This window comes from Oreochromis niloticus, linkage group LG7, assembly GCF_001858045.2.
Source record: "Oreochromis niloticus isolate F11D_XX linkage group LG7, O_niloticus_UMD_NMBU, whole genome shotgun sequence".
NCBI classification, from domain to species: domain Eukaryota; kingdom Metazoa; phylum Chordata; class Actinopteri; order Cichliformes; family Cichlidae; genus Oreochromis; species Oreochromis niloticus.
Window position 1 is genome coordinate 29,859,961 of NC_031972.2, and position 14,044 is coordinate 29,874,004.

At 39.8% G+C, this 14,044-nt stretch overlaps 1 protein-coding gene and 1 long non-coding RNA gene across 5 annotated transcripts in view; one reads left to right on the top strand and one right to left on the bottom strand.

Moving 5' to 3' along the window:
- Positions 1–14,044, bottom strand: part of dpysl2b (dihydropyrimidinase like 2b) — a 32,396-nt gene that overhangs the window by 9,843 nt on the left and 8,509 nt on the right. For all 3 annotated transcript variants that reach the window (XM_005470401.4, XM_003440234.5, XM_005470402.4), the window contains 9 exons: positions 8,240–8,328; positions 7,267–7,451; positions 5,067–5,231; positions 4,633–4,694; positions 3,540–3,620; positions 3,113–3,181; positions 2,057–2,177; positions 1,636–1,792; positions 1,380–1,521 (listed from right to left, as the gene is read on the bottom strand). In XM_005470401.4, coding sequence (XP_005470458.1) covers positions 1,380–1,521; positions 1,636–1,792; positions 2,057–2,177; positions 3,113–3,181; positions 3,540–3,620; positions 4,633–4,694; positions 5,067–5,231; positions 7,267–7,451; positions 8,240–8,328 — 1,071 coding nt within the window. The remainder of the gene's footprint in view (positions 1–1,379; positions 1,522–1,635; positions 1,793–2,056; positions 2,178–3,112; positions 3,182–3,539; positions 3,621–4,632; positions 4,695–5,066; positions 5,232–7,266; positions 7,452–8,239; positions 8,329–14,044) is intronic.
- LOC109202832 (uncharacterized) lies at positions 8,262–11,496 on the top strand. Of its 2 annotated transcripts, none has more exons than XR_003220752.1 (2): positions 8,262–8,348; positions 10,761–11,496. It is a non-coding gene; the product is annotated as an uncharacterized LOC109202832 (long non-coding RNA). The 2 variants fall into 2 exon arrangements; XR_003220753.1 differs by having other exon boundaries at positions 8,264–8,348; positions 11,209–11,496.

Consider the following 14,044-nt stretch of genomic DNA (forward strand, 5'->3'; position numbering starts at 1 on the left):
GAGTGGGTGCAATTTTTGGAGCTACGACCCTTGGAAGTTTATTCAATATTTTGTCACAAACATTAAACTGGTGTTTTCCTACTAATATTATGATATAGTTTGTGATTTTGGTGCTCAAATTTGGTTTGATAAAGCAGAAACACTGAAGAGAAACAAGGTTTTGGCATTAGATTGTGACATTTTGAGTGAGTGTAAAATCGATTTGTTGTATTTATGTAAACTGAAATGGCTGTGGTGTGACTTATGACCTTATCACAGCTTAAAATTGGAAAAAATAGCAATAATTAAAAAATTGGAAAATCTTGAGCCATTTATATGTATTTTGAGGACCTGCAACATGGAAAATAATCCTGGGAAAAGTTATTGTACCAAAAAACAAAAAACAAGCTGATTGATTTGACTGATTTTTAACACAGAATGACAGTAAGGGGGGAATTTTTTTTTCATTTAGTACTGTTAGTTTTAATCTGATATGATACAAAATCTAGCATTTTTACTTGTAACAGAGTACATTTAAAGGATGGTATCAGACTACTTTTATAAAATCGCCTCATTCCCCTTTAATTACATTTTTAGGGTTGGCACAACTCCTACAGCTCTGCGATATATTCCCAATAAAGCCATTCCCTTTCAGCTGGGTGTAAATTGGAGTAAAGCTTTACTTCACTCCATATGTCAGTTTGGTTTTTAAGCAGTTGCATGCATATTGTCAACAGCATGCCTAGAGACGCCTAGAGACCTATAATACACCGGCAGTGAGTTTCTGTTTACAATGCACAGGGTAAACAGACCGCAGTATGGACTTGAAGTGAACTGAACACTTCTCAAATTAGTCCCAGTTCAGTTTGCCTAAAAGAGGTCTGACATCATTTAGAGTGTTAACATAAACGTGAAAAGAGCTGACTAACTGCTCTGAGCTGCTCTGAGGGAAGAATAGAGCCAAGTGTGAAAACGCCTTCAGTGTATTGCGAGACAAAGTCCTGCGAAAGAATAAGTCCACCCTTACTGCTTCCATGGGAATTAAGTGGGTAAGTAGCAGCCAGGTGCTGTTAATCAAATAGGCCTGATTAACTGATCATCAGAAAGTGTGAGCACCTCTATAAAAGCAGAAGTTTTGGCAGTTTGCTGGTCTGGAGCTTTCAGGTGAGTGTTAACACGATGCCACCATCGTCATAAAGAAATGTCTGCAAACCTCAATGAACTGAAGCAAACTTGGCCTAAAGACTTCTATAATGATGTGAGAGGCTGAAGTCATACAGAAAATGATTACCTCAAGTTATTGCTGCTAAAGGTGGTTCTACAAGCTACTGAATCATGGGGAGTTTTCACAGGACTGCACAGGGTCTTGTGAACCCCACCCAAAAGCAAAATCTACTCACCACACACTTGTCCCAGATGATAGACATCCTCTCCTCAGTGCCATTCACACCCTCAGGAATCAAGCTGAAGTCATCTTTGCCCACAGCACGCTGGGCAGTGTTGAAGGGACAATGTGCACTTCCTGTCACCTGAAGGTCTCCACTATGTAACAAGTTTAGTACAAAAAAGACAGACAGGACTGTGTCATGCTCAGACAAAAAGCACTGCTGACATTTTCGTTTTAACTTTGCCTCTAATGTGTTTGCATCCAATTACCAGGAAAGCAGGGAGTTGAGATAGTCTGGTGTGGTCGGGTCAGGACTCAGTGGAGGAGAGGTGACGTAAGCAGCCGCTTTGGCCCAGTTCTTGCTCCAATAGTGTGAACCGTCTGTTCCCAGACTTGCAGTGATTGGCTCTCCATAGACAACAGTGCCTATAAAAGACGAGTCCCATCATAGCATGAGATCCTATGTTCCTCACGTGCATGTCATGCAAACTCACACAAAAGCTTTATTGCATCTATTTCTACTTATCTGTGTTTATTTTACTGTTTTCTATGAAGTCTATAATTAATCTTAATCATAACATAAAATTGGGCTTAAATTTAATTTAGTAGTTTCATATTATTGTGAAAATCCACTAATATATTTTCTTTTTCCTCTCTGACAACGGGCAGTATCTTTATTTTAGTTCTCACCCTTCTTCCTGGCCTGAGCGATGACATCAGCAGCGCTCTTGCTCATCACCTTGGTGACATACAGCGGGCAGTTGGTCTGGTTGGCTACAGTCACAGAGCGGTTAACGGCCTCCGCCTCCACCTGGAGTACAGAAGAGTTCATTTGATAGATGGAGGTGATCACCTTTCTTATTATTCTCTTCTTCATTTCACTCTTCGTCATTTTAGTGTGTGCACAACAGTATGGCAAAGCCCAGGTGTTTTAGATATCACATGTATTTATAAAGGTATATAATTTATATATAGTATATACAATTAATAAATAAGGTGAATCAATTTAAGCTAAATATTAAGGAAACATCTAAGAATTCAGCAGCGAGCTGTAGCTTCATATTTAACTCATGTTCTCATTAACTCTTGGCAAGAACAAACTTCTTTAAAAACTGTTCTCCTTGCATAGCAACGCAGGTACAACAAGGTTAAACACTGAAGGGAGACGTTTTCTGACAGATTAAATGACAGAGAAAATGTTCCGAGGTGAAAAGCAACATGGAATTTAAAATTTGCTAGGTCAATTTATTGCAACATTTCAAGGTATTTTTCATTATTTTTATGTCTCTTTTTCCATGTATGGCCATGGAAAATGGTCAAGATTTGATTAACCTGAGCAGGAGCAGCACTGCCATGGCAATTTAACTTTATTCCCCTAAGGCCCCTAAGAAATCACTGCCTTCATCAGATGATAATTAGAAAAATACAGAAAACCTTAAGAAGAAAAACTAAGGAACTGATTTTAAAATAACATTGATTTATGCAGGGAGGATGTACTCAATTAAAGTGGCTTTAGGGCGTGATTATCCACATTCATCATGGGAAAAGGAGAAAGTTACAAAGATTATAAAGTAGTGAAAAATCCAGAGCCTCAAGGTAAAACTTTCAACGATTCAGACCCAGCAATGCTGAAGCCTGTAAAGGTCACATCCCCTACTGCGAAAAAACCCCAACAACTTGGAGATGAACCGATATGCTTTCCTCAAAGTCAAAGCAACATTTCACAGAGTTGTAGCTGTGACTCACCTCCTCAGGGCGGCTCAGCACGTGTCCTTCAGGCCCAGTGATCCCCTGCTCCAGCATCCTGCGCTGCTCCTAAACATACGCACACGCACATGAGCACACACAAACCGCATTGGGAAATACGAGATGTTGAGTCATGTGCAGGTGGACGAATGTTTGTCATGACTGGCCTTGGCAGTGAAAACTAAGCAGCTCTGAGAATATTTATCCTCATCTGTTGGCTATTAAGAGCTTAGCACTGAACATTTCGTCACAACTGAGAAGAAACTGATGTGTCACAGTCTTTGAGCTCAAAGTCCAGCTTTCAAGCGGTGTCTCATAACACTCAAAGCTTAGGGTGTTAAGATTCCATTTAATGCAAAAAAAAAAAAAAAAAATTCATGTCTGTTCATCTCCAGATGGCATCTTGTTATGGTATAGAGAGTTATACCTCAGCTACGATGTCCCCATTCTCAGCGTGAACCTGGGCGATGGCTCCCAGATCGCGGATCACACTGAAAACCTCGTACACCTGCAGCAAAGACAAGGACAGTAATATTTTGAACTCGAGCACAGACTTAAAATCTAGTTGTTTCTTTTTTTTTTCCTGCTCATTTGTTTTAGATGAAGAGGAACTCACAGCATGTTTTTTTTTTATTTGATTTCCAGCAGTGATATATTGGAAAAATCTTTTTAAGTCAGTGGGTCATTCAGACAATGTCTTTGTCTGAATGAATGTGACTAATTAGGCTGGAAAAAGGGCTAACATTTAGTCTACCCTAGTCTTTATTTGGTTTAAAAGATGGATTTAAAGTCTATAATTAAATAATTTTAGCAAACATAAGCTCTTTTTTCCACTATCAGTTCTGGGTAACGGATTGTGTAGTAATCTTTATTAGCGAGTCTCCCACAGTCCGAAGTTTAGGAAAAGCAGCGAGTTCACAGACAGAAGAAAAACTGTGGTGTTGAACGAGTCATCATTCCCCCCCAGCCGGGGCTGCAACAATAAAAAGCCGTCAGAGTTTGACACGGGAGAGAAAATGATAAACTCTGGCTGTACCCGACTGCCAGCATTCCTCACACAGGTGCAAAGATCATCACAGATCTGTTTCAAAACTGCTTTCAAGTGGGATTAATTCATTTTCAGTCAGAAAGAGAGTTTGTGGCTTTCATTATCCTGTCGCAGTCCCAAGAGAAACACACAGGAAATTCAGCATGAGGGGAAGCCTTGCCAAGACAAACAGACTCACACAGTAAGTCACGCTTTAGAGTGAGTGCGTGAGCCAAAATCAAGAGTAGGATATGACTTTTATGATAGTATCAGGTCAGATTTACTGTAGGCTTAAAATCTCTTTCTCTTCCTCTTTAGGTTAATACTCAATGCCTGTTTGTTGCCCTGGCAATCGGACAACAGTATATCTAATATCACCACTGTTAGTATAAACAGCCATTAAGCTGAAAAAGTTTGTACAGAAGGGCTGTAGCATAATTCAGTTTAGTGTAGCACAATCCAGAATATGCTGAAAAATTCAGTGACAACCTACCTGAGCATCAGTAAGCTGGAAAATATCCTTATAAGCCAGGTAGACCAGGAAAGAGTTAACACCTGAAAGGTTTAAAGCAGAAAAAAATACTAATCATTAACCAACTTAAACACAAAGTTTCTTGGTAGATGATGAACTGTAAGTTTGGATCATTTGAATGCAAGCAAACTATTGTGTAAAATAAGACCCTTTATTGTTGGGTTTTTGCAACTCTCTTGCTAAAAAGTGAATAGAACATCTCTTTGTGATGCTTTCATTTTAAAAAGTTGCATTAAGTGCATCATGCGCAGGCTGCTGCACTCAGGTTACAGGACTGATACTGACTGATGTTAATCTTTTTGCATCGAGCAGATCTAAATATTTATTTTTTCCAATCACTTTCCCAATTTTTAATTCAAGATAATCAAACATGAGTGTGGTTACATGAGACGTACCGTGATCCTTCACGAGCGTCTCCATCTCTTCCTGGATTCCCTTGTGCCACTCGGTAATGTCGATATGCAGAGAGTAGTCGCAGCAGGACTTGCTGTCGGCCCATTCACGCCACTGCTCGAAGGCCGACATAAGGCTGGTGCCAGGCTCAGGTAGCACATGGTCAACTAGACGCGCACACACACACACACACACACACGGTTAAACAGGTACACAAATACAGGAACTCTGCTGTCTTGTATTTTATCTATTTTTTATGTTATGTTGTATCTAGGCCTAATGGACAATGATGTATTTCACACCTGGCTGTATGAGCATGTGGAACAAACTGATTTTTAAAAATGATCACATTTACACACCAGAGTCAGACCTGAAACTGTATGAAACGTGTCTGCTTAGAAACCTTTCATATCTAGAGCAAGATGCAAACTCCAGGGCTAAACACTGAATGTAGAAACTGCAGTTCCCGAAGTGGCCACTTTAGGCTGGCCCCAAAACACATTCTTAATAGAGTTCAATGCTAAAATACCCAACTTTACATTTGCTATTTTTCCTCTTTGATACATATGTATGTAGACTGAATGTCTTTGTAAGGTCCTGTGTTCCTCCTCTCATCCCCAAATGGTCACAGCAGATGGCTGATCCTCCTTGAGCCTAGTCCTGCCGCAGGTTTCTTCCTGTTACAAGGGAGTTTTTCCTTCCCACTGTCGCCAAGTGTTTACTCATGGGGGTTGTTTGATTGTTGGGATTTTCTCTGTATTATTGTAGTCTTTACCATATAATATAAGGCCCCTTGAGGAAACTGTTTTTCTGATATGGCACTATATAAATAAAAGTAAATTAATAGAATTTTTGTAACTCGCGTTTAAATTTAACAATGCTCACAGGTCAGTATAAGAAGTCTATGTTTGAGTTTTGGTGAGTGAAATTCTAATACTATTATATTTATGATTTAGCAGGTATCTATTGTGTGAGAGCCCTGATAACTAATATCATCACAAATCCCTCCAAAACATTGTCCCTGCTGGCTCCAAGAAAAACCCAACAACCTAACATGACTATTACCAGTGAGTGAGTGGTGTCAAGGTGGCTAAAATGTACCTTTTATATGTAGTCTGTAGTTAAGATTGGATTCAGATGCCTTTAATTAAGCCTAAACTACATGGAATAGAGCATTTCGTTATAGAAATCATCTCTATTTGGCAAGTGTCACCAGGCTGCAGGATGTTACACACCGATTCCCAACCTGACTGGCCCTAAGAGGAGCTGTAGCAATCGGCTTTTAGCTTGGGGTAAAAAAGGCATGCGGTGTGAGTATGTTTTGCTGTCAGGAGGAGGATGGTGTTCCTGTTGAGTCAACAGAGGGAGGGCCAGTGTGACATTTACAGTTCAAGTTTTCATTTAGCTTTGTTTTCTTTGCTCATTACATCAACTCTTTATATTTGTATGTAAATTTAAAAATAACATTACCATTAAACCAATGCAAGAACCAAGATTTGCTGTTACATTATATTTACGATATTTTGTTAGAAAGAAAAAATCACTGATAAAACACAGGGTAAGAGTTTGGAGGGTTTTTTTAATCTGAGTACAACTTGAAACTGACTCCAGTGCCCTGTTTAAAAACTATGTCTAGGACAAACCAAGCCATAACAAAACTACAGATAGATGGTAACTCAAAGGAAGTAGAAAGAAATTCCTGTAGACAAGTTTTCAACTAATGCTTAAACTCTTAACTTGAGCTTAATGACTTTGAAGTGCAAGGGAAATGAGCCCAAGGAGAAGAAAATCTAGGCTTTGCATGCACCTTTAAAAAATTCAGAATACAACAAAAACAGGCCAAAATTACATAAACAGGGTGTATAAAATAATAGCAAACAAACTACAGAGTCTGTCTGTCTCTTTGGAAAATTCCTGACACAGTATGTTCAGCAATCAGCACCTCATGGCTCAGAGTGCTCAGACCAGATGGATGGGTTCATATTTTGGCGTACCCATGAACAGGCCTGGCACGCTTCCTGTTCTCATTAAGACATGTTTAATTAGGGCCATTCAGTAAATGAAGAATCACTGTGGGGAAAAACCCACCACGGACACCACACTCAGCTTCCTTTCACTCACACAAAGCTTTCAGACACCAACTTTAACCCATTTCTGAATCTTCTGTTGCAGACAGCAGGGGCTTTGTGCTCAGCAACTCACTGATCATGGTGGTGCCTCCGGCCAGCGCCGCCTTGGTGCCCTGGTAGAAGTCATCAGCGGCGGTCATGCCCCGATCTGGCATCTGGAAACGAGTGTGCACATCGATGCCACCGGGCATCAGCATCCGACCATGGGCATCGATGGTTTTCACCCCACCGGGCACAATGAGGTTTTCCCCAATTTGTCTGAGTTAAAGACAAAAGCAACACTTAAACTGATGATTACACCATCCTTAGTAATTTTACTAATTAGAATTACAAACGCATTAGTCATTTTAATTTCATTAATTACATTTACTATCTTTTAGTAATTAGTGGTTTCATATACTTATGGGTTAGAGTAGTAGTTTTTGAGTATGTATCAATGCTCATCGTTTTATTTGTGGTAGTTTCCATTATGCTCTGCAAAAAAGTAATTAACTTCTTACTCACAACTTTTCCTGTTTTGCAGAGCAAACGCAGTCAAAACTAAAAACTGACTGCATTGTCAGCTTTCTCCAGGGCCGTCTGATAAAAGCCAGACTTGAGAAAAGTATCTGTCCTGCATTGCTAGAGCTCATCATCATAAATAAATCATCCTACTCAGTCACTTTTGGCACTAAAACAGCTTGGTCTCATGACGATTAACCTAACGAATTTACAGAAAAGTTATTATGACAAGCTAAAACAGTGATCAGAATTGTAGTATGGCAGTGCTGGTTTCATGTATTGGTAACTTTGACACTAAACATTGAAGATTTTGTATTGCAATAATCACAAGTTTACTTTTCACTCTGCAAGAAGAATGTATTATTTGTGGTGCTATTTGGAGGTAATTGTATATTATAGTGAGATTATGGTGAGATGAGTAGTAAACTACTTGCTGCAGAGGAGGCCCTTAGTTAGTTTGTAGTGATTCAGCAGAGAGCTTCAAACATGAACATGGTAAAAGTTGGGTTTTTAATAAACTGCCAGCAGCTTAAAGGAAAACTCACTTGATGACTCCATCCTCCATATAGATGTCGGCACAGAAGGACTGGTCATCATTCACAATCTTGGCCCCTTTGATCAGGAGACGGTCGCTCTGGAAAAACAATAAAGAAGGTGAGTTGCTGCAGATTTTTGTTTAAAAAAACAGTTCGAGTTAATCTGTGGGAATAACAACTCTGTAAAAGACATGGATTTATAGCCGCCTATAAAAATACGCTTACAAGGGTGAGTATCCGATTTGGCTCAACTGGATGCTGGATTAAGGGCATTTGATGAAAGACGTTTTGGGAAATGTCACTTCAAGGAGTGGATTGGCAACAATCACAGCAAAACATAAATACTGGCTCTGCTTGGCCTTTTTAGGTCTGATAAGGAACACATGGCTGTGCAATGTCTCTCAGCTGATACTGGCTTTCCTATTCTGCAAACACACACGCATACAGATATCTGTAAACACACTGTACACACTCTTAATACTCTAACACACTGATCCGGTGGGGGTTGCCGACTGGAGGGGCAGGGGGTAAAAGAGTATTAAGAGCTGGGATGTTTGGACCAGCACCAGGTTTGGTTTTTTTTGTGTGTGGATGTTTTCACTGTGACACTGTTTATGTCAGGCTGGCGGTGGAAAGACATTGTGGAAAGAAGATGAATAGGGACAAAGAAAAGGCGTTAATCTAAGGAGGGGACTGGATTCAAACAGTCTGACTGCTTTAAGATGGGATTAGTGAACATCTGCAGTACACAAAGCATTATCTCCAAATTAAAAAGAACAACAAACTTCTACATCCTTGTGCTGAGAGCAAAGAGAGGGCCCAGTGCATTTTCATCACTGCTCCTCTCACTGGTGGATCACTTCAGCTTTGCTTTAACAGCAAAATTAGGGAAATCATTCACTGCTCGGACAATAAAGACAGCAGCCCGCCTCCAGACACACCCATCTGCCCCCTTCATGTGGCCGAATTATCGCACAAACAGACGTGAGAAAGAACCAATCAGGCCACGGAGCGTGTAATCAATCATCCATGCCTGCTGCTGTGCCACTTGTCTCTATGCTGGAGAGAGGACTGGGAGGAGGGGGGAGTCTACCACCTCCACAGTCCCTCCCTCGAGCCACCCCGGGGAGGCCCTGGCCCTCTCTCCAAAAAAGGGAGTGGCAGCTATGGTCACAAGGGCTCCAGCGTTCCCCCTTCTAACAAAGGCTGCTCTGTTTGAGGCGCTGCCACTGGCTGCTGACAGGCCAGCAGCTCTGGCCCAGAGGACAACTGCTGTGCTGCAGGCAGCACAAACCATAGGCCAGCTCTGTAAAATATTACCTAATACTTTCAGGTTGTTTATATAACACAGCCACATATGTAGAAATAATGCAAACTTATTTAGCTCACTTAAAAAAAAATTTAAACTGAATATCCTTTAGCTTAGTATGTAAACAGACTAAGTTGGTTTATTTGGTGGTTTTAAAGGCCAACTTTCAATATTTACTACAGGAAAGTCTTAAAAATATAAACAGATTAATCAATAATGATTAAAAAAAATGATAGATGTTGCAAAGAAACGCTCCATAAATATGCACTTCTTTTGCATAATTTTAGTGCTGCTGCAGAGGGAAAATTTTGACTGGGAACAACAATACTAACAATGCCATTCATCACCTGACCCCAGTGTGAGGGAACTCAGCTGTGTTTTACTAGCAGAGGTAAATGTAGCCTCAAGATGGCTGCCCAATAATTTTCAGTCTCATAGTCTTCAGCTTTGACCGCCACTGACTCAAGTGATGTCCATCAGGTTTGCAGTTCCCTCAGGAGCCACAAAAAGCTTTAAACAACCCTATTCCATGTACAGTAGTACCCCTGAATAGGAAAAAACAAAGTCTTCACACAACAATTTCTGATAGAGAGAGAGAGAGAGAGAGAGAGAGAGAGAGAGAGAGAGATATGTATATATATATATCTATATAGATATATATAGATCTATAGATATAGATAAATATAATATACACCTATCCAAATTTCCTTATGACTACTTCTGAAGCAATTTTTTCCTCACATGTGTACTAACATTTCACATATTAGCAATACCCTGCATTCTTCTGGATGAAATATAGAATAGAGTAAATTACACAGTAAAACAACTTCAGCTGACTGCAGCAGCTTCTGGAAAATGCCTTGCAGTTGTCATCTGAAAGGTGTGGCCACACTCTGACAGCAGTGATGGAACTAATGCAGATAGATCATGTGGTAATCTTCGATCTGTGTGGAACAGAGCGCTCTGGCTGAGCGACTGGCTTCGCTCCAGCCCGCTGCTGGCCCGTTTTCCTCCCAACAACTGCTTTGAAATATGCCGTTACATCATGCGCCCCATCATGACTGTCATTATCACATTACTCACTGAACTTTGCCAAGACACTGCAGCCCTTCTCAAAAAAAATTGCGCCTATTGCACTGTTTAATCTAGACCTGTATTTGCAGAACAATTAGTGTCCCTGAATCCAGAACCGTGCTTTAAAATAATTCAATTGTTTTAAAGCCCGCAGGGGTCGTGTGACAGAGTGTGTGATTGGACTGGATCTGTGCCAAGCATGACAGTGACCTTTCCTTCGTGGGAACTTTTTCAGAGCTCACAAACAGGATGTGGATAAAGCTCAATGGGCCCACTGTTACTAAACTACTGTGTTTACATTCCAGGCTACAACCTACAACCTTACTGAGATTGCATACAAGGCAAAAGAGTTCAATGAGCATTTAAAAAAAACATCTGTAACGCAATTAGGACACTTATAAAAACACTTACTGAATATTTTGTTTAACACGGTAACTTTCCTCAACCTCCTTCACCTCTGTTTCCTCAAACAAAACATCCTGGACTAGTGTAATACTTTCAGCATAGTGGGCGGAGCATGGAGACAGAGCATAAATAAGTCCCACCCACACCGAAGGGGCAAACAGTTCATGGCTCCTTTTCCATCTGCTGATAGATGCCTAGAAACTGCAGTGCAGTGGGACGCAGTATCAACAGAGCCAAAAACTGAGCCCTTCAGGAGACAGGAGTGGACACGTGACTCAAACTGTGGGATAATGAAGCTGAGAAGCCTGAAGTGCTGTCTGCATTTTGTTAATGATAAGTGTCAGTTTTAGACAAATTTATTTCCTTAAGTATTATGAGATTGTCCGCAACTTTAATTACTGTGAAGTGTGGATAATTTAGAAATCTATGACTAATGTTTTGTTTATGATTGCCTTAGCTATAAGAGCTTGTGATTGAAGGGGCAACGTCCAGAGCTGAAACAACAACAACTCCAGTTCCTCTCTGTGCCTCCTGAGGCTCGAGTAAATCCCCACAGACTTCTACATTAGAGAACTGAAGAGCATATTTACAGCTGGGTACAAAATATAGTTTTGTCCTCTATGGATTCCTTCCTCCCTCGTAAAAACTCTGAGTGGCAGGAATTCCTTTGTAAATCATCTATCTGGGTGGGTGTTTGCATTTGGTGCCTTTTCGAGCATTTTTAATGTAATACCTGAATAATTTTAACCCTCACTATTATGTACTGACGATACCAGAAGTTTGGGGGGGGGGGGGGTTGTGCTTATCTTCTTGAGTGAAATTCTAGTTAGGACTAATTAGCCAATGTACCCTCAATGTACTTTGCCACGAGCTCTGGGTAGTGACTGACCGAAAGAATGAGATCGCACATACAAATAACCTCCCTTAGAAATACAGTGAGGAGTTTGGTCATTCACAAGAGACTAAGAGTAGCGCAGCCACTCCTCCACACTAATATGAGCCAGCTGAAGGGGAGGAGGTTGCTGGGGGAGAGGGAGGTCTGGGTTTCTCTAATTAGACCGCTGCCCCCACAACCTGGACTTGGATAAGTGGTAGAAGCTTGATGGATGGATGGATGGATTCTATCTGAAAGCCATTAGAAAAGACTTCCAGTTCTATAGAAGTATATGTATATTTCTATATTAAGTATATTAAATCTGTTATGTAAATGTTGGTCATATCATGCATCAAAATTGATATGGTATAAAACGGCACGCTTGTTGTCTAAAGAGTTGACAATCATAAATCATTAACCAGTAAGGTTGCAATAGATGACATCGCAGTAGCTACTTACATCTTTTATACTTTTGATGACTCCAATCTTTGATCCATAAGGTAACTTCCAGTTCCAAAAAACCCAACATGGTGGTGGACAAAACACTGATGTTGAAGCTTAACAGTGTCAAAAACCAACAAATGATGACTATGTCCATTATTTTTAATATCCATGCTGTTAACATATTGCTGCCATTAGCTTTTAAACAGCTCTAACATAGAAATATCTCATATTTTTATCCATCTGCAGGCATTTTGTTAGCACTTTAACCCCGAGATGTATATTGTGGAGCAGTTTTTCCATCCAGTAGGGATCACTTTAGAATATCTCATACAGTCTGTTTCTAAATATCATTAAAGTATATCAGTTGGATTCATATTGGATTGAATAAAACTGAATTTCACATGGAAAGAGATCAAGAAAGAAGTCCCAGCAAGGCTGGTAAACGCTGCGTATCATGGTTAGCCATCAGCAAAATAACACAAAGTATAAAACAGACAGGTTTATAAAAATCTTTCTTGTTCTCTGTCCCACTATCGGCACAGCAGGAAAGGCATGTGTCTAAAAATGTGGCAGCTTAACTTGGATCTGGCTAATTTTTTCAGAAATGTTGTTTCCGTCGTTATGTTTAGCTGCTAAATGGATGCTTTACTCACCAGATGATCACTAGATGGACCTATTTCTCATTTAGTGCTAGAGGGGTAGGTGGACTCTGCAGTGCTTTGGGGCGTAAAAACAATGAACTAAAAACTCTACGAAGCTAGGGAGAAGTGTAGATTTACACTTCTGATGAGGTTATAAGAGATCCTTATAATTTTTACAGGTATTATTAATAACGTAAAACATTGTGCTTAAGAAAAAGAAACAGACCGGGTATAATGGAAAGCAGAGGTAACGGTTTTGTTAAATCACCAACATCAATCAAATGCTACGATTATTAAAATCCTGACATTAATAAACCACAGCCACAGCACCATATGGAGGAAAACTAAGACCCTCCACAGGAAGAGAAGAGAAGCATGGGTACTCAAACTGCTGACTTTCATAAAATCAGGGCAAAATCAGCTTGGGTGCAGTGAAAACGTCTGCCAGTGTTAGACGTAACCCGGCAACATTGTATGTTGTTATCCACATGGAAAATATCCTGGAAACAGTTAAGTCAGGTGGAGAAGGCTGCCAGGTCAGACATGCAGCACTATGATTTATATTTGTCCTGGATTAGTCAAAAAACAGCCCGCTACTAAAATCATCTCCATACATGTTCAGGCAACTGCTGGGAAAACAAAATAAAAATAAAAAAATCCTTCAAAATAAAGTGCAAAACGGGAAATAAAGTAATTCCCAGAATTAGTCATCTGCACATTAATGATATGAAAAAATGGATACAAAATTTTTCTAAGTAGTCATTTCTGTTTTATTTATAAAACACACTTGATGCATTGGATGAATGTGATTCTTCCTTTGATGCTAGAAATTCCACTTTTACTTTATTTTCATGATGACTGATTATTGTGTTTTTAATTGTTTTAGCCTCTTAATCCATAAAAACACTCTCCTTTGCTATTAAAACTTGCTCATTTAGTTTGAAAAGCCCCTTAAATTGCTCTGTTATCCTCCCACTTTCTCAGGAAATGAAAATATGACATTCTTTATTTCTCTGAAAATTTGACTTAAAATCTTTTTTTCCACTAACTCATAACTTAAAGCCCTA